The 21,778-nt window shown below is 44.6% G+C and overlaps 1 protein-coding gene across 7 annotated transcripts in view; it reads right to left on the bottom strand.

Annotated features, from left to right (window-relative positions):
- The window catches only part of LOC126342775 (leucine zipper putative tumor suppressor 2-like), a 1,028,822-nt gene that overhangs the window by 73,104 nt on the left and 933,940 nt on the right, over positions 1–21,778 (bottom strand). For all 7 annotated transcript variants that reach the window (XM_050001884.1, XM_050001885.1, XM_050001887.1 and 4 more), the window contains one exon: positions 11,348–11,483. In XM_050001884.1, the coding sequence (XP_049857841.1) occupies positions 11,348–11,483 (136 nt within the window). The remainder of the gene's footprint in view (positions 1–11,347; positions 11,484–21,778) is intronic.

The following is a 21,778-nucleotide window of genomic DNA, read 5'->3' on the forward strand; positions in this document are numbered from 1 at the left end:
GGCATAAGGATTTGACATACAGGGTGTTTCAAAAATGACCGGTATATTTGAAACAGCAATAAAAACTAAACGAGCAGCGATAGAAATACACCGTTTGTTGCAATATGCTTGGGACAACAGTACATTTTCAGGCGGACAAACTTTCGAAATTACAGTAGTTACAATTTTCAACAACAGATGGCGCAGCAAGTGATGTGAAAGATATAGAAGACAACGCAGTCTGTGGGTGCGCCATTCTGTACGTCGTCTTTCTGCTGTAAGCGTGTGCTGTTCACAACGTGCAAGTGTGCTGTGAACAACATGGTTTATTCCTTAGAACAGAGGATTTTTCTGGTGTTGGAATTCCACCGCCTAGAACACAGTGTTGTTGCAACAAGACCAAGTTTTCAACGGAGGTTTGATGTAACCAAAGGACCGAAAAGCGATACAATAAAGGATCTGTTTGAAAAATTTCAACGGACTGGGAACGTGACGGACAAACGTGCTGGAAAGGTAGGGCGACCGCGTACGGCAACCACAGTGGGCAACGCGCAGCTAGTGCAGCAGGTGATCCAACAGCGGCCTCGGGTTTCCGTTCGCCGTGTTGCAGCTGCGGTCCAAATGACGCCAACGTCCACGTATCGTCTCATGCGCCAGAGTTTACACCTCTATCCATACAAAATGGAAACGGGGCAACCCCTCAGCGCCGCTACCATTGCCTCACGAGACACATTCGCTAACGATATAGTGCACAGGATTGATGTCGGCGATATGCATGTGGGCAGCATTTGGTTTACTGACGAAGCTTATTTTTACCTGGACGGCTTCGTCAATAAACAGAACTGGCGCATATGGGGAACCGAAAAGCCCCATGTTGCAGTCCCATCGTCCCTGCATCCTCAAAAAGTACTGGTCTGGGCCGCCATTTCTTCCAAAGGAATCATTGGCCCATTTTCAGATCCGAAACGATTACTGCATCACGCTATCTGGAAATTCTTCGTGAATTTGTGGCGGTACAAACTGCCTTAGACGACACTGCGAACACCTCGTGGTTTATGCAAGATGGTGCCCGGCCACATCGCACGGCCGACGTCTTTAATTTCCTGAATGAATATTTCGATGATCGTGTGATTGCTTTGGGCTATCCGAAACATACAGGAAGCGGCGTGGATTGGCCTCCCAATTCGCCAGACATGAACCCCTGTGACTTCTTTCTGTGGGGACACTTGAAGGACCAGGTGTACCGCCAGAATACAGAAACAATTGAACAGCTAAAGCAGTACATCTCATCTGCATGTGAAGCCATTCCGCCAGACACGTTGTCAAAGGTTTCGGGTAATTTCATTCAGAGACTACGCCATATTATTGCTACGCATGGTGGATATGTGGAAAATATCGTACTATAGAGTTTCCCAGACCGCAGCGCCACCTGTTGTTGACAATTGTAACTACTGTAATTTCGAAAGTTTGTCTGCCTGAAAATGTACTGTTGTCCCAAGCATATTGAAACAAACGGTGTATTTCTATCGCTGATCGTTTAGTTTTTATTGCCGTTTCAAATATACCGGTCATTTTTGAAACACCCTGTATCACTGTATCAACATATACAAAGAAATATGATAGTGTAAACCCGACCTTAGCGGCGGCGTGTTGGCAGTAATTTATCTTGTTGGGATATCTAAGTATATAATGTCTGTGACTATAGCAGCCGGAGTAAATTAATAACATGTTCCTTTTAGCGAGACCCCCTTTCAATACAGATGATTCAGTTGCAGAACAGTTCAACGAAAATTTCACTCATTTCAAATAGGTACGCCATTCACACAATTATAGTTGGTGATTTCAACCTATCCTCGATACTTCGGCGAAAATACATGTTCAAAGCCGGTGATAGGTATAAAATATTACCAGAAATTGTACTGAATTCTTTCGCCGAAAATTCTTTTTAGCCATTAGTTCAGAAGCCCACTCAAGTGTAAATGGTTGCGAGAACATACTTTACTTCTAAGCAAGAAATAATCCTGAGCAAGTAGGAAGCTTCATACTGGTGCAGGGATTATTTACTACAGGTCGTTGCAGTGAGACTGAGGGCAACATCCGAACCCACTAAAAATTAACGCAAAATATATCTATTTAAAAAGGAGATACATTTTTCTTGACGCTTTCCTGAGACACAGTTTCCACTCATTCAGCTCTGAGTACAGGCCAAATGTGGCTTAAATTCAAAGAGACAGTATCTGTGGCAGTTGAGATATTTACTCGTCCATCGAAGGAGTTAGCAAAAGATCGTAGTGAAGCTCCATGGTACAAAAAACAGGTTAGAAAACTATTGCAGAAGTATCGAAAAATCCATACCAAATTTAAAAGAGCACAAAATCTCCAAGACTGGAGATGTTTTCCAGAAGCACGAACAGTCAATACCTTCACTGCGCTATACTAGTGGTAATATGACAGCGTCATTAAAGCGGGATTCTTAAACTTAGTTTTCCGAAATTCCTTCACCTACGATGACGGAGTGAATATTCCAGAATTCGAATCAAGAACAACTCCGAGTATGACTAAGAAGTGGGTATCCTCGGTGTAGCGAAGCAGCTTGAACCACTTAACAGGGACAAGTCTTCCAGTCCAGATATATACCTATCACGCTTCTTTCAGAGTACGCTGGTGCAGTAGCCCCATACTTAGCAATGATATATAACGGCTCGTTCGCTGCCTACTGAAAGAGTGGAAAGTTGCACGGGTCACACTAATACTATAGCAAGGAAGTAGGAATAATCCGGTGACTTAGGGACCCACATCACTGACTTCAATTTGCAGTAGGATTATGAAACATATGCAGTGTTCGAATGTTATGAACTATCTTGAAGAAAACCGTCCATTTACACACAGTTAGCACGGATTCATAAAATGTCATTCTTGTGAAACAAGTAGCTGCTTATTCACACTCAGTAATGAGTACTATCGACAGGAGATCCCAAACTGATTTCGTATCTCCAGTTTTCCAGAAGGTTTTCACACCGGTACTCACAAGAAACTTATAATGAAATTCAATGCCTATGGAGTTTCGCGTCGCTGTGTGCGTAAAGGTCACAGTAATGACGGATCAAAACAAAAGCCATATCTGGGGTTCTCCAAGGAAATGTTATAGGTCTTCTGCTGTTCCTAATCTAAATAAACGCTTTAGGAGACAATCTGAACAGCCGTCGGATTGAATGTAGATGGTGCTGTAATTTATAGTATAGTGCGCTTATCAGCAGATCAAAACCAATTGCAAAATGATTTACAGAAAACATCTGTCCGTTAAGAAAAACGGAAATTGTGTCTGAATAAGCGAAAGAGTGAGGTTATCCACATGAGCGCGAAAAGAAATCCGTTAAATTTCGGCTATACGATAAAGGATGAAAATTCAAAAAGTGTCAATTCAAATAAATAACTAGGATTTACAACTACGAATAATTTAAGTTGGAACGATCACACAGATAATGCTGGGGGGAAAGCAAGCCGAAGACTGAGTTTTATTGGCAGAACACTTCAAAAAAGCAAGAGACTGGGCTAAAGAGACTGCCTAATACGGTTGTCCGTCCTTTGCTACAGTAGTGCTGTGCGGTATGCTTTCCTAACCAAATAGGATTGACAGGGGGCATCGAGTAAGTCCAAAGAAGGTCTGCTCGTTTTGTATTTTCGGGAAACAGAGGAGAGAGTATCACGGATGTGATAAGCGAGTTGGGGTGAACATTTAAAACAAAATGGTTTTTCGTTGCAGCACGTTCTTTTCACGAAACTGCAGTGACCAACTATCGCCTCTGAACGTGAAAGTATTTTACTGTCGTTAACCTACATCGGGAGAAATGACCATCGTAATAAAACGAGATAAATCAGTTCGTACAGAAAGATTTACGTGTTCATTTTTCCCCACACGCTGTAATTTACTGCGGTAGCAAAGCATCGACCGCTTTACCAACAAAAAATAAGGCAGTATAATAGTCGTAAATTTAGTCTACATAATTTACTCGAAACTATTAAATAGTCGCTTGAGAGCAGAAGCATATATATGCCTGGGAGAAGAACAAACTGGATTTAGGGAGACCGCATTCAGCGTTAAAACGATTTTAGCAAATCGATGCGCAGCCGGTCTACATATGTTTGCTTTTATTGACTTGAAGAAAGTTTTTTATTCAGTCATTTGAAACAGGCTATGGACAATAAATGGAAGACAATCAAAAACATACATGAAAGTTCCAAAATAATCACAAATACAGACACCTCAACTAGAAGAGTGAATAATTTTTCGAAGTGCCAGGCAGATCTAGCTATCGTCTGAACGCTATGCTGTATGCAGATGATATAGTCTTACTACACAAGGAAGAAAACTTAACAACGTTCGGTGTCTAAATTGTATGGAGTAGGAAGACAATGCTACAATCTTAAAATATCCACAACTAAACCCATGGTATTGCTCACCATGGAAAGAACCCAGACCGTTCAAAAATTACTGAAGACAAGACACCGGAACAACACGTCTCCAGTCTTACACATTTAGGGGGCAATAAGATAATGATACACAGAATAAAATCAAATTTCAGCCCTTATGTGGAACTATAAACTAAACCTTTAGGAACAAAACAAGGACAGTAAGACTTAAAATTTTACAAAACAATCGAAGATCATATTCATGCAGCCCTGTGAACAACAGTCATGTCTTCTTTGAAAAGAAGTGTGCGCAAAGAATATTTATAACGAAGATGTAGAAGAAAGGGCAAATGTTGAAATAAGCGTCCTAGTTCATGCCCAGGTTAACCCAGATGATTGTTCCCAAGTCACAGAGTGAAAACACTTCGAAACTATCAACAAACAGCCTACGACCTGAACTGGACTCTCGCGACACTGTGGATTAAACGCATCCTTAGGCCCACAGTACACTGGACGCCTAGCGTCAGTCGCAAAGCGGCGGAAGCGTGACTCTGCGGATCATTCTACACGCCTCCAGGCAGCTACTGTCCAGGTTATGTGTAATTTGTCCACTGAAGCCCCTTGAAGCTTTTCTTGGCGCTGTCAGAGGTGGCCGGTAATCTATTCATAGTATCCATTGCACGCACTCCCCTTCGGAATGTTTGCTCGCAAAATTAAGATCGGCTTCCACTAATTGACAGCAGCAATTTACATTTAGATTGAAATAGTTTGGTATTGGCATTGCGTGACCCTGGTCTCCAGTATGTCTTTTTTAATTTCTTTTCTTTCGATCACTGTTCCTGCATCGCTTTAAATGGTTCGAGTGCTAAACCATTCGTTGTAGACAATTTGTACATTCCGTTTTGAAATGCCAACAAATCGGGTAACTTCAGTCATAGTGTCGTCATGGATACGTCCACATAACTCAGATTTAGCGATTTTTCCTGTGATCACATCGACTTAGCTTACCGCGCAGCTTCCATTCAAACGGCTGTCACCTCTCACATGATTTCAATGAATTGCGTCAATGATGGAGGGTCGCATGACCGCCTGGTACCACCATCTTAGTACCATCTACGTCACTACAAAGAGGGCGTGCTTTTTTAATAGGTACACTAATTTTTCGTCCTTTAAGCTTATCTGCGCTCTGGTTATTAGAACTAGACGGTTCACTTGACCATCTAAGAGCGTCAAGTTGAGGTCTTTTGAATTCCAATATTGACAATATGAAATTTATTGAGTTATATAGCTTTCTAGAAGTTCAGGTGTACTTTGTCAAGCTACTATGTACAGCATTAACAACGTGCGCATAGTTGTTTTCAGAAATTATGTTTTGTCATATAATTTCCTAGTGCTGTACTCTACCATTTGCCTCTTGATTTGTTAAGAGTTCGAAAGCTTGTGACGTTGCCAGACTAAAACAGTGAAGCACCTAGAAGGGGAGGGGGAAAGGAAATGAAACATCATGGGTTGAGAGAGTGATTTGTAGTGATTACAGCATCGAGTCAAATTTACAAGGAACTTGACAGTATGAGCTCACATATTAGCTAGATCTAGCACCCTACCAGACCTGAATATATGCACTGATCCGGTTAGGTTGGGTGTCAAAGGCGCTGTATAATTTTCTGAAGGAAGCTGATCCCCGACACCCTGATCACTGTGAAACATTTCCTTAGAAAATTTGAGAATGACTGTGCTGGTAAACCTCTTACGTTATTTGATTTTCAAACAGCTGAGCAAAACTGAACATACTCAGACATTTCCCTCTTTACTTATTCTGAACAATACTAAACTGACACATAATATTTTTAGCGCAACGCAACCTGACCTCGAATAATCCCTACAAAAGAATGGCCCAGAGTGACAATAACCTTAACCTTTCATGAGTCACTTACCTCACAAAAATTTTCGTTACTCTACTGCAATACAGCGAGCGCCAATACTGCCTGATAAATAAAAGATTCTAACTACTGAAGGCACTAACTACTGATAGGCATAGTTAGCAAATTAAAGATTTTGAAAGAGAACAATGAATTTACCTTAATAATGTTCAAAAGTCATCATATGCATATATCTATCAATTCATGACATTCATCTTTACAAATTTCCTTTTTCTGACGGACACACGTCCAGATCGTTCGCTCATATTAACATCTCAAAACTCTGGGTTCTCTCTCCCCACATCCACCACTGCTGGCGGCTCACCTCCAACTGCGCAACGCTACGCGCTGTTCACATCCAGTTGTCCAACACTAGAATAGCGAATATTGCAACAATGCCAACCAGCCACAGACTGCACACAGCATAGTCCGTGATTTTCATGCAGAGCGCTACGTGGCGTTACCAACATAAAAACCTAAACAGCCTACTTACAACTGTTACTGGGACGGGGTTGACATCTGAACTGGTGCAACACGTGTGTCCTCTGAGTCTTTTACTGTGACGTGCGTCAACTTCCTTTCCGCATACATGTCACTATGGCTCTCTGGAAGCTTCTAGACGCTGCTATTGCATCTATGAAAGCAGATCACCGTTCTAACACCAGCAGTCAGTCACTGATTTTAACTCCTGTTGACAGCTATGGTGGAGACAGCTATCGACAACTCGAGATTTTATTCGAAGTGGCACAACTTTTAAATTGGTCTCAAGCGTGTTTTATCGAAGACAAGCCTGGGGATCTCGCTAATCATGGGAGTACCTTAACATCACGCAGATAGTTCAAAAAGACAAAGACAGGAGCTGCATGTGGACACGCATCGTCCTGTTGGAAAATGGCACCACGATATTTTCGGATGACATGTAACAAGAGAATGCAGGGTGTCCGTGACGTATCACTGACATTTGATGGCCCGACACTGAAATCTGCAGCAATTTGTGGAAGGGTTGCACGTCTGTCACGTTGAACGAATCTCTTCAGTCGTCGTTGGTCCCACTGTTGCAGGATCTTTTTCCGCCTCAGCGATGTCGGGGATCTGATGTTTTACCGGATGCCTGATATTCACGGTACACTCGTGAAATGGTCGTACGGGAAAATCTCCACTTCATCGCTACTACAGAGATGCTGCGTCCCATCGCTCGTTCAAACTCACTTAAATCTTGATAAACTGCATTGTAGCAGCAGCAACCGATTTACCAACTGCGCCTGACACTTGTCATATATGCACTGCCGATCGTAACACCGTATTCTACCTGTTTACCTATCTCTATATTTGAATACGTATGCCTATACCAGTTTGACGTTTCAGTACATGTCGTCTTGTTCTCTCTCTTACGGGAAGCCTTAATTTTCCGATTTAACTTGAGATCTGCGGTTAATGAGCATAAAACGCTGGATAATACGTTTGGTGAGGCACCTAATAGTGAAAGAACGCGCACAGAATGTGTTCAGGGCTTCAAGAACTCTGATTTTCGGGTCGAAGACAGTCAAGGTGGTGGAACAGAATGTTTTAGAAGGTACTGAAACTAAGGGAAACGTTCACAGGATATCCTGTCGAAAACAGTTCTTAAAGTTGAACAGTCACAATACAGCGATGGACACCAAAAGGCGGTTTTGCAGCATGAGAGTTGTCGACCTCAGTGGTGGGGAGGGGCAGCTGAGCGTTGGTGTTAGGTGTGAGCAGTCGAGTTTTGGTTTAGTAGCAAAAAGGAGCAAACAACGGAAATGTCTGGGAACCGTATTATGGACTGATGGAAGATTTATTGCAGAGGGAAAAATAACAGTATTTACATTGGTACGACTTTACTCTGTGCGAAGAACGGACTACAGCCCATTTTATTTGCGGCAGCCGTTTGATAATGCATAATTGTTGGTTCCTCAGACATCCAGATTAAGATTATTGTTATTTCTCATTTTCTGTTAGGACTTACCGATCATTTTAAGAGAAATGGATTTAAGTATACTAGATATTTAGCTTGTTGTTGTTGTTGTCTTCAGTCCTTAGACTGGTTTGATGCAGCTCTCCATACTATTCTATCCTGTGCAAGCTGCTTCATCTCCCAGTACCTACTGCAACCTACATCCTTCTGAATCTGCTTAGTGTACTCATCTCTCGGTCTCCCTCTACGATTTTTACCCTCCACGCTGCCCTCCAATGCTAAATTTGTGATCCCTTGATGCCTCAAAACATGTCCTACCAACCGATCCCTTCTTCTAGTCAAGTTGTGCCACAAACTTCTCTTCTCCCCAATCCTATTCAATACCTCCTCATTAGTTACGTGATCTATCCACCTTATCTTCAGTATTCTTCTGTAGCACCACATTTCGAAAGCTTCTATTCTCTTCTTATCCGAACTAGTTATCGTCCATGTTTCACTTCCATACATGGCTACACTCCAAACAAATACTTTCAGAAACGACTTCCTGATACATAAATCTATATTCGATGTTAACAAATTTCTCTTCTTCAGAAACACTTTCCATGCCATTGCCAGTCTCCATTTTATATCCTCTCTACTTCGACCATCATCAGTTATTTTACTTCCTAAATAGCAAAACTCCTTTACTACTTTAAGTGTCTCATTTCCTAATCTAATTCCCTCAGCATCACCCGATTTAATATGACTACATTCCATTATCCTCGTTTTGCTTTTGTTAATGTTCATCTTATATCCTCCTTTCAAGACACTGTCCATTCCGTTCAACTGCTCTTCCAAGTCCTTTGCTGTCTCTGACAGAATTACAATGTCATCGGCGAACCTCAAAGTTTTTACTTCGTCTCCATGAATTTTAATACCTACTCCAAATTTTTCTTTTGTTTCATTTACTGCTTGCTCAATATACAGATTGAATAACATCGGGGAGAGGCTACAACCCTGTCTCACTCCTTTCCCAACCACTGCTTCCCTTTCATGCCCCTCGACTCTTATAACTGCCATCTGGTTTCTGTACAAATTATAAATAGCCTTTCGCTCCCAGTATTTTACCCTTGCCACCTTTAGAATTTGAAAAAGAGTATTCCAGTCAACATTGTCAAAAGCTTTCTCTAAGTCTACAAATGCTAGAAACGTAGGTTTGCCTTTTCTTAATCTTTCTTCTAAGGTAAGTCGTAAGGTCAGTATTGCCTCACGTGTTCCAACATTTCGACGGAATCCAAACTGATCTTCCCCGAGGTCGGCTTCTACCAGCTTTTCCATTCGTCTGTAAAGAATTCGTCTAAGTATTTTGCAACTGTGACTTATTAAACTGATAGTTCGGTAATTTTCAGATCTGTCAACACCTGCTTTCTTTGGGATTGGAATTATATTCTTCTTGAAGTGTGAGGGTATTTCGCCTGTCTCATACATCTTGCCCACCAGCTGGTAGAGTTTTGTCATGACTGGCTCTCCCAAGGCCGTCAGTAGTTCTAATGGAATGTTGTGTACTCCGGGGGCCTTGTTTCGACTCAGGTCTTTCAGTGCTCTGTCAAACTCTTCACGCAGTATCGTATCTCCCATTTCGTCTTCATCTACATCCTCTTCTATTTCCAAGGAAAGATTATACTTGTGAAGTTTAATTTTTGTTAACTCTTGGATTATAGTTCAGTGGAAGCTTAACTATTATTGAAGTTTCACTGAAACGTTATTAAGACAAATGAAACGAGATTTCTATAGAATTCATTTAAGCTAGTCATTGTCAACATCCTAAGAATCTATTAATTTTCAATTTATTTAAAACCATCATCGAAAATTATGAATCAAGGACGACAGCAGAGTTTTTAGGGAACGCATGGCACCTTGGCGTATCTCACTAGTTAGATTTTGCAGCTGTATTACCGAGACGCACTGTAGCCACAAGAGCAGCAGTTTTTCGTCAAAGTTCGTAGTCAGATTCTGCATAAAAGCAAGTTTCCGAGCGGGCATGATTTTCGCAGTTATCATTCTTTGTGCATTCTTTGTGCATTCTCGCAGCTGATTTTGTCACCAATAGAGCGTTACTCAAGCTATAAAATTTAAAGTCTGGTACGTGAGGCATCGAAAAGAGAAAACCCGAAGTTTAGCATCCAACAGACAATTTAGCATTAAAAACCCAATCGACATTACAGTTTCACTTTCAGTAAAATAAATTTTTCAACTTTAATTACTGCCTGTGTTAACATCCTCAAAAGAAATCGCAGTACCGGCCAGGTAAAACTCCTGGATTGCATAATGAGATTTTCACTGTGCAGTCGAGTGTGCGTTGATATGAAACTTCCTGTCACATTAAAACTGTGTGCCCGACCGAGACTCGAACTCGGGACCCTTGCCTTTCGCTGGCAAGTGCTCTACCAACTGAGACACCCAAGCACGACTCACGCCCCGTCCTCACTGCTTTACTACTACCAGTACCTCGTCTCATACCCTCCAAACTTTACAGAAGCTCTCCTGCGAACCTTGCAGAACTAGCACTCCTGAAAGAAACGATATTGAGGAGACATGGCTTAGCCACAGCCTGGGGGATGCTTCCAGAATGAGATTTTCACTCTGCATGGATCTTTCCAAAATGAGATTTTCACTCTGCAGCGGAATGTGCGCTGATATGAAACCTCTTAGCAGATTCATATGAGCGCACACTCCGCTGCAGAGTGAAAATCTCATTCTGGAAACATCCCCCAGGCTGTGGCTAAGCCAAGTCTCTGCAATATCCTTTCTTTCAGGAGTGCTAGTTCTGCAAGGTTCGCAGGAGAGATTATGTAAAGTTTGGAAGGTAGGAGACGTGAGGACGGGGCGTGAGTCGTGCTTGGGTAGCTCAGTTAGTAGAGCACTTGCCAGCGAAAGGTTAAGGTCCCGAGTTCGAGTCTCGGTCCGGCACACAGTTTTAATCTGCCAGGAAGTTTCACTCCTGGATTGTGTTTGTTATAGTACAGGGGGCAGCATGCGAGCGAGCGAGCGAGAGGGAGAGAGAGAGAGAGAGAGAGAGAGAGAGAGAGAGAGAGAGCTAGTGCAGTATTTGCGGGGTACTGACTGCCGTAGAGGGTGAGCTGGGAGCCGGGCCTGGCGAGCACGGGCGTCGATCCGTAGCGGTCGCCGGCGAGTCGCGAGGCCGCTCCCATGGCCAGCGGCAGCGGCCGGCACGCCACGGGCCGCACCACCGACTTGCCCTGCAACACAAACCAGCACCAGCACATTCAGTCTCAGCCTCCTTTAGAACAACACTGACAGCAATCACTCCACGACACCAACTGGAACACCGCAGTTGTCTTAGATTACTGTGTGTTGCAAAACGTGACCTGGCAATATTATGCCATGTGACACGACTACACTATCGAGGAATACTGGAACAGCGTCGGAGGGCATCCCCATCGCTGGACAAGGGCTCCTCTGAAAGAGTGAAGAGGAAGTACTGGGACTTAAGGCCCTGTAGACAACGACGTCATTGGAATTCAGCCTCGAACTGGGAGAGGAATTCGGTTGTCCCCTTTCGAAGGAACGATCCGAGCATTCGTCTTAACCAATTTTGGGAACTCATGAAAACCCAAATCTGAGTGGTCAAACAGGACTTAGAATCTCCATATTATGAACATGAGTCCATTGTCAGCGCTGTGGCTACTCGTCCGGTACAAGTCCAACGGGAGCACCATAGTGAAAAAGTGGGGATTACTCTCCAAGCTGAACCACGACTCATCTGTAATAGGGTACTGTCCTATTGTTCGTTTGTCCAGTCACGGTGGACAAAGCAGCGTCTTTTTAATTCGTGCTGGAGGAACGTGTTTGGCGTGGCGCGAAAGATGCAGCCCAACTTTTTGAGTCCGATTGAATAGGTCACCATACTTTTAACCCACTGTGAGTTCTCTAGCAAATCGACGTACTTATATTTACAGTATTTACAGTATTTACAGGACAGCAATGGCTTTTTATTGCACTATATCGATCCTAGGAAGTCTACCAGTTCAAACATCGTCTTTAATTTGAAGAAGAAACTTCTGAGAATGGACGTCTGGTGCACAGAATTGTGTGGTAGTTAATCGTGGACTGTGGGGAAACGGGTAACAATGAGAATTGTACGGTTTGGAATGTATAGGTGGACCAGTAAGATAAGAATGAGGTTTCTGCGCATAATCGGCGAAGTAAGGAACACGTGGAAAACATTCATGAAGTAGTGGCAGGAAGATAGGCATGTGTCAGATAAGGGAATAAATTCCATCAACTAGAGGGCACTGTGGAGAGTGAAATCTGAATAGGAGACAGATTAGAATACATCCAGCAAATGCAGGGATACAAGTGCTACTCTGAGATGAAGGTGTTGACACGGAAGAATAATTCGTGGTGGCCACATAGAACCACACTATATCCAGAACTACTGTAGACACTGCGGTATTGTACGTATACGTGGTGTGTGTGTGTGTGTGTGTGTGTGTGTGTGTGTGTGTGTGTGTGTGTGTGTCACACACTGTAGTGGTGAAAAAAACCTGTTTTTCTTGCCTCTGGGGATCCCTTATGGGCAACTGTAATGAAGCGGTGTTGGCTTTTCTGATAGACATTCGTCGGGGCGACTCGCATACAAGTAACGAAAAATTACTCGTTTCGCTCATTATGTTTGTCAGAAGACAAAGGCGCACGCCAGTTGGTAGCGGGCCGCGCTGACCGTGACGAAGTGTGTGTCGCAAACTGGTGAACTTTGGCGCTGCCGCCTCGCCTGCTCGTAACTGCAGACGTTGCGAGACCCGAGCGCCCGCTATCAGATCGCAGCCCTGCCGCGAAAGCGACACACAGCCCACAGCCTCCAACCTCTCGCCTGATGGAGAGGGCCCATGCGGTGCTGTGGACAACCGTAAGTCCGACTGTTTCTTCCGACTCGGGCTCCAGGTCGGGAATCTCTTCCCACGTAACCTTTTGGAGATTCATTTAGGACACCTAATACAGCATTTCAGTACACAACTGATACTCAGATACATCTATGAGTGACACTGGGGCGTAATCTGTAATTTAGGTTATCTGGCTGTAACTTAAATGGTAGAAAATGTATTTATGAAACTACTAGTTCCAATCTGATGATACGTGTAATTCTTGAGTTTCTCCCGGCGTATTTGATAGTCAAAATATCCACGGGAGTACTGCCGGTCTACAGTGACCAACGGGCACAATATTTCGGCTTCGAGGAGGAAGCCTTGTCGTCATCCGAATGGAAACCTACTTGCTTTTTCCGTTACGTGGACGACACGTTCGTCATCTGCCACATGGTATGGATAAACTCCTTGACTTCCTTACACATCTAAACTCCATACACCCCAACATCAAATTCACTATGGAGACTGAAACGTAGGGTAAATTACCTTTCCTTGACGTCTTGTTCAAGAGAATGGCTGACTGCACCCTAGGTCATGGGGAGTATCGGAAGACAACGCACACTGATCTGTATTTGCACGCAGACAGCTGCCATCACCCTTCACAAAGGAATGGGGTACTTAAAACTCTAGTACATAGGGCGCGCCCTATCTCTGACGAAGAGAGTCTACCCCAGGAATTGGAGGATCTGAGAACTGTATTTCGAAAAAATGGGTACTCAGAGTGGCAGATTCAAAGTGCTCTCCGCCCAACCACTACAGCACAACCTGTGGAAATGGATGAAATCACGAGGAAGGAGGTAGGCACTGCGTTTATTCCATATACAGGCTCACTCTCGGGGAAAATCGCCCGCATTTTGAAGAAACACCGGGTCGTAACTGTGTTTTGTCCTCCGAATAAAACTCGTGCACTGGTGGGGAGCGCCAAAGATGACCTCAGTTTGAGGAAGGCCGGAGTGTACCAGATGTCGTGTCAATGTGGCAAGTCGTATATTGGTCAGACGATGCGTACTGTCGAGGATCGATGCCGTGAACACCAGAGGCACACTCGACTGATAGATCCGAGCAAGTCGGCGGTCGCTGAACATTGTTTGTCTGAAAATCAGACGCATGAGGATTCTGGTACAGTCGTCGAGATACTGGGACAGCGTTGTTAGAGAGGCCATTGAAATTCGAACCAATGACGATCTCATAAACCGTGACTGTGGCTATAATCTTAGCAAGGCTTGGGAACCAGCGATTGGGTTAATCAAGAGTAAATCGAGCAAACGCATAGTTGAGACGACCACGGCGGACAGAGCCATCACACCGACGTCATCTCAGACGCCGTCGCAATCTGTTGCACCGCGCGACCGTGGCGCGGGGCGCGGACGGCGGAAGGAGTGCGCCGCGGGCGGAGGGTATTTAAATCGGCGGCCGCCGCGACCGAAACCACTTCCCCCTGAGCAGCCATAGCGTATGGATCTCCGTACCTGCACGTTCACAGGATCTCAGTCCGTCAGTTCACCTGATGATGGCGACATGTATTATCGCCGAAATCTTGTGCCCGTTGGACACTGTAGACCGGCAGTACACCCGTTGATATTTTGATGATACGTGCTTTCTGTACAACGGTTCTGCAACATTTCCTCCGACGTAGTTATTGACTTTCGTGACAAGACGGGTGATTTACAACGACGAATGAAATTGAATTTTGCTGTACATCGCTCACAGTACTGTTTTCCCCCACGTGTTTGTTTCATCTTTCGAAATGCTCATTGCTATTTGGAGGACCGCGTTCTGTAATTCAGGATAGTCTCGTATGATAATATTTCACACCGATATTCTCCACAATCAGCTAGCACACACAAGTGAAACGTCCGAACCTTACAGATTATACAACTAGCCGAGGAAAATATGAAACTTCTGATGATATCAACAATGTCCACAAAGAGCTTAGTCCCATGAGAGAGTACAAGCCGGTTACAGTTGGAATAGTGACGCTGTTTCAACCACAGCCTGATTTCGGGATTTCTTTACGCTTCCTTATTCTGCTACTACGCTATAATCTTGTGGAACTTCCCTTCCGTAATAGTTTGTAAAAGCACAAAACTCGTGAAACTTCTTTCAGAAAAGTTTTCTTACACTTATACAGATGGGAACGAGGTTTAATCCAACAGGGTGGAAATTTTGACTAAACTGGTTATAGGCCACTGCTAATTTAGAATAAAGCACGGGATGGTCCACAGTATTTCATCTGTTTTTAAAGATCTTATCTTTCGTACGAATCAAGAAACAAACTACGGGCTCGCCCGAGTAGCCATGGTGTTAATACTACCGCTTCCGTGTCTTAGAGGTACGCCAGCCCTGAATCGAATCTTCCTAACGGCGACATGGTGTGCCGGCATTCCTGGTTGTGGTTTTCAGTCGGTTTCCCACAACCCACTAGGTGAATATCGGGCTGGTTCTCATGTTCCGCCACTGATACACGCTACCAAAACATTTAGAACACTTTCTCACACTTGCACAGAGAATTTACTCTATACGCAGGCAGATTGGGTACACTGCTGTCCTTGTGGGTGAATGGGAGACTGAAGAGCTTCACTGTTTTGTATTCTTAAACGCTCAATAAGAATCAGAAACTTGTTATGAATTCCAGCTCATGTAAAGATATACGAGGGTCACTCCAAAAGAAATGCACACTATTTTTGTAAAAACACAGTTTTCATTCTGCATGTGTGAAAGTTTTACAGTGTGTAGACATCCTTGCCGCTTGTTTTAAAACTTAGTTCAACCTGTTCCCATGAATGGCGCCGTCACAGCATGTCTTCAAGATGGCTGCTACACTTGACGTTCCTCAGAAGCAACGTGCTGTCATAGAATACCTGTCCTGTGAAAATGAGACAGTGGGAAACATCCACAAGAGGTTGAAAAAGGCGTATGGAGATGCTGATGTCGATCACAGTACATTTAGTTGGTGGGCAAGCAGTGATGAAAGCGGGCGGTGCAATATTGAGGATTGTCCTCGCAGCGGTAGGCATCGTACTGCCCACACTCCAGACAGTGTGCAGAGAGTTAACGAATTGGTGACTGCTGACAGACGCACCAGAGTTAACGAATTGGTGACTGCTGACAGACGCACCAGAGTTAACGAATTGTCACGCTACGTTGGGATAGGGGAAGGAAGTGTTTGCAGAATACTGAAAGTGTTGGCGTTAATAAAGGTTTGTGCCAGGTGGGTTACCAGAATGTTGACAGTGGCTCACAAAGAAACAAGAAAAACGGTATGCAGAGAACTTTTGGAAGAGTACGAGATTGATGGAGATGAATTTCTTGGAAGAATTCTGACAGGTGGTGAAACATGGCTCCATCATTTTTTCACTAGAGACGAAGAGGCAATCAATGGAGTTGCATTATCCAAATTCACCCAATAAAAAACAAATTCAAAACCACACCTTCTGGAAAAGTCATGGCTACGGTGTTTTTCGACTCCGAAGGACTCTTGCTTGTGGACATCGTGCCAAATGGAACCACCATAAATTCTGATGCATATGTGACGACACTGAAGAAACTTCAAGCTCGACTGAGTCGTGTTCGACCACATCGACAAAAACAGGATGTTTTGCTGTTGCACGACAATGCACGGCCACATGTCAGTCAAAAAACTCAGATGGACAACACTGAAACACCCGCCTTACAGTCCTGACCTGGCTCCATGTATCATCTCTTTGGGAAACTGAAAGACACTCTTCGTGGGACAAGGTTTGAAGATGACTCCCTTGTGCACGCTGCCAAACAGTGGCTGCAACAGGCTGGTCCAGAATTTTACCGTGCTGCTATACAGGCGCTGGTTACAAGATGGCGTAGGACAGTTCAGAGGGATGGAAATTATATGGAGAAATGAAAATGTTGTTCCTAAAGGATGTATCTACACACTGTGAAACTTTCAAGCATTTAGAATAAATGATGGATTAAAAAAAGTATGCATTTCTTTTGAAGTGACCGTCGTACATAGTTTTTATTTTTTGAAGAACCGCCCTACATTACAAGGGCACTCGTTGTACCTGCATTCACATGCAAGCTTTTGGTACTTTTACAATTACACTTCAATGAAAATTTTCATTTGTCTTTCACATGTAGGACGCATGGCAGACACACAGAGTCAGACTCGTGTCATACTTTTGCGAGCATGTCTGGAACTTCTGTATTCAAAGCATTCGTGTAAATGTGGCCAAAACAAGATTGTTTTTCTTTTAAAAAAAACAAGAAAAAACTACTTCTAAACTCTTTCATATACAAAGCAATCATCTGCCGATCTGTAACTCTGCAACTGTTTTCAATTAATTAAGTTATTTCATTTAAAACCGTTTCTGCTCTGTTATACACTCCTATAATGGAAAAAAGAACACTTTGACACCGGGGTGTCAGACCCACCATACTTGCTCCGGACACTGCGAGAGGGCTGTACAAGCAATGATCACACGCACGGCACAGCGGACACACCAGGAACCGCGGTGTTGGCCGTCGAATGGCGCTAGCTGCGCAGCATTTGTGCACCGCCGCCGTCAGTGTCAGCCAGTTTGCCGTGGCATACGGAGCTCCATCGCAGTCTTTAACACTGGTAGCATGCCGCGACGACGTGGACGTGAACCCTATGTGCAGTTGACGGACTTTGAGCGAGGGCGTATAGTGGGCATGCGGGAGGCCGGGTGGACGTACCGCCGAATTGCTCAACACGTGGGGCGTGAGGTCTCCACAGTACATCGATGTTGTCGCCAGTGGTCGGCGGAAGGTGCACGTGCCCGTCGACCTGCGACCGGACCGCAGCGACACACGGATGCACGCCAAGACCGTAGGATCCTACGCAGTGCCGTAGGGGACCGCACCGCCACTTCCCAGCAAATTTGGGACACTGTTGCTCCTGGGGTATCAGCGAGGACCATTCGCAACCGTCTCCATGAAGCTGGGCTACGGTCCCGCACACCGTTAGGCCGTCTTCCGCTCACGCCCCAACATCGTGCAGCCCGCCTCCAGTGGTGTCGCGACAGGCGTGAATGGAGGGACGTGTGGAGACGTGTCGTCATCAGCGATGAGAGTCGCTTCTACCTTGGTGCCAATGATGGTCGTATGCATGTTTGGCGCCGTGCACGTGAGCGCCACAATCAGGACTGCATACGACCGAGGCACACAGGGCCAACACCCGGCATCATGGTGTGGGGAGCGTTGTGGTGATCGTCGAGGGGACACTGAATAGTGCACGGTACATCCAAACCGTCATCGAACCCATCGTTCTACCATTCCTAGACCGGCAAGGGAACTTGCTGTTCCAACAGGACAATGCACGTCCGCATGTATCCCGTGCCACCCAACGTGCTCTAGAAGGTGTAAGTCAACTACCCTGGCCAGCAAGATCTCCGGATCTGTCCCTCATTGAGCATGTTTGGGACTGGATGAAGCGTCGTCTCACGCGGTCTGCACGTCCAGCACGAACGCTGGTCCAACTGAGGCGCCAGATGGAAATGGCATGGCAAGCCGTTCCACAGGACTACATCCAGCATCTCTACGATCATCTCCATGGGAGAATAGCAGCCTGCATTGCTGCGAAAGGTGGATATACACTGTACTAGTGCCGACATTGTGCATGCTCTGTTGCCTGTGTCTATGTGCCTGTGGTTCTGTCAGTGTGATCATGTGATGTATCTGACCCCAGAAATGTGTCAATAAAGTTTCCCCTTCCTGGGACAATGAATTCACGGTGTTCTTATTTCAATTTCGAGGAGTGTATTTGGTCTAATACAGAAGTCCGATTGAAAACGGTCTGCTGCATCTTCTTTGTATTCTTTCAGATACTAGGACGTTAGACGAGTAGATAAGAATAATCGCTTGTGGAACCACGGCCCAGCCCATATCTTTCAATTAGACAGCACTTCGGCAATTTGAGTATCTAACAGCAACGGGACCAAGTTCTCTCTGGGCCCAACGTTGATTAATCGGGTGGGAGTCAGTGATACCAAAATGGCAAGACCGTAGGCTGTCTAGAAAACCTGCCCGGACACCAGAAAAACCAACGTGGATTCCTGCTGCGATGGCACTGCCCACAGTAAGACTACCCACTCAGACGCAGGTTACTGGTCATTATGTATGCATGTACTTTCAATGTATTCACTTAAAAATATTTCGTGCGATAGCTTATCCTCCTACCACCATCACCACCACACAGCTCACGCGCCCTCTTCCTATTTCCTTTGCGGCACGTGGTGTGACCCTACAATGTCAATAATGGCTCTTAAGAAAAACAAGTTTGACGATCATTGCTTTAGAGTGTGTGTCTCTTGCTGGGCCATAATGTGTGGCTACTACACTCTACATGTACTTGCGTTCTGACTTCGCTTTTAGACTAACTGGACCCAAATTACGCGTCACAGTTGTGAGTTGGTTGGTTGATTCGGGGAAGGGGACCTACCAGCGAGGTCATCGGTCCCACGGGATCAGGGAAGTGTGGGGAAGGAAGCCGGCCGTGCCCTTTCAAAGGAAGCATCATGGCATCTGCCTGAAGCGACGTAGAGAAATCACGGAATACCTAAATCAGAATGACCGGGCGCGGGTTTGAACCATCATCCTCCCGAATCCAGTGTACTACTAACCACTGCGTCATCTAGCTCGGTACAGCTGTAAGTGTACTGTACCTGCTGGAATGGCGATCGCAAGGTGACTGCTCCTCCGTTATCGCGATATCGACTCGACGCACACTGTGCGAGCGAGCGAGCCAGCCAGCCAGCCTGTGCCGACGCCCGTATGAACTGGCAACTTATAACTGCATTTTTATATTTTTTCCTTTCAACAATTAAATTCAATATATCTTGTGTTGCCCAAGAATTTCTACTAGCCCGCGTCTTTTTACCTTCTTGATCCTCTGCTGCCTTCACTACGTCATCCCTCAAAGCTACCCATTCTTCTTCTACTGTATTTCTTTCCCCCATTCCTGTCAATTGTTCCCTTATGCTGTCCCTGAAACTCTGTACAACCTCTGGTTCTTTCAGTTTATCCAGGTCCCATCTCCTTAAACTTCCACCTTTTTTTGCAGTTTCTTCAGTTTTAATCTACAGGTCATAACCAACAGATTGTGGTCAGAGTCCACATCTGCCCCTAGAAATGTCTTACAATTTAAAACCTGGTTCCTATATCTGTCTTACCATTAGATAATCTATCTGAAACCTGACAGTATCTCCAGGCCTCTTCCATGTATACAGCCTTCTTTTATGATACTTGAACCAAGTGTTAGCTATGATTAAGTTGTGCTCTGTGCGAAATTCTACCAGGCGGCTTCCTCTCATTTCTTAGCCCCAATCCATATTCACCTACGTTTCCTTCTCTCCCTTTTCCTACTACCGAATTCCAGTCACCCACGACTATTAAATTTTCGTCACTCTTCACTATCTGAATTTCTTTTATTTCATCATAGATTTCTTCAATTTCTTCGTCATCTGCAGAGCTAGTTGGCATATAAACTTGTGCTAATGTAGTAGGCGTGGGCTTCTTATCTATCTTGGCCACAATAATGCGTTCAGTAGTAGCTTACCCGCATTCCTATTTTCCTATTCATTATTAAACCTACTCCTGCATTACCTCTATTTGATTTTGGATTTATAAGCCTGTAGTCACCTGACCAGAAGTCTTGTTCCTCCTGCCACCGAACTTCACTAATTCCCACTATATCTAACTTTAACCTATCAATTTCCCTTTTTAAATTTTCTAACCTACCTGCCCGATTAGGGGATTGACATTCCACGCTCCGATCCGTAGAACGCCAGTTTTCTTTCTCCTGATAACGACATCCTCTTGAGTAGTCCCCGCCCGGAGATCCGAATGGGTAACTATTTTACCTCCGGAATATTTTACCCAAGAGGACGCCATCATCATTTAACCATACAGTAAAACTGCATGCCATCGGGAAAAATTACGGCTGTATTTTCCCCTTGCTTTCAGCCGTTCGCAGTACCAGCACAGCAAGGCTGTTCTGGTTAGTGTTACAAGGCCAGATCAGTCAATCATACAGACGGTTGCCCCTGCAACTGCTGAAAAGGCTGCTGCCCCTCTTCAGGAACCATACGTTTGTCTGGCGTCTCAACAGATACCCCTCCGTTGTACCCCTCCGTTGTGGTTGCACCTACGGTACGGATATCTGTATCGCTGAGGCACGCAAGGCTCCCCACCAGCGGCAAGGTGTGTGTGTGTGTGTGTGTGTGTGTGTGTGTGTGTGTGTGTGTGTGTGTGTGTGTGTGTGTGTGTGTGTGTTTTAATTATTTTATTTGTAATTGTAACTCCTTGTCTTCAGTCACTTGAAAATACCTTGTTGATTTTTTAAAGATTTCTTGTTGGAAGCCTTCAGCCGTGAAAGATTTGGAGTTTGATGTGTTATTAAATTACAATTTTAAAGTGAATGACCGCAACCTTATGTGGCCCTTTCCACAATCCTAATCACCTGTTCTGCCCAGCGGGTTTAGTGGGTGTTTCAGGAAGACTTTTATTTTGGAACACCCTATGATTTAACGTACATGCTTGTAAACGTGAAGGATTTGTGCATGGCTAACAAGAGATTTCTTGGGCGACCAGACCGTAACCGTGACATAACT

Source organism: Schistocerca gregaria, chromosome 1 (genome assembly GCF_023897955.1).
Source record: "Schistocerca gregaria isolate iqSchGreg1 chromosome 1, iqSchGreg1.2, whole genome shotgun sequence".
Classification (NCBI taxonomy): domain Eukaryota; kingdom Metazoa; phylum Arthropoda; class Insecta; order Orthoptera; family Acrididae; genus Schistocerca; species Schistocerca gregaria.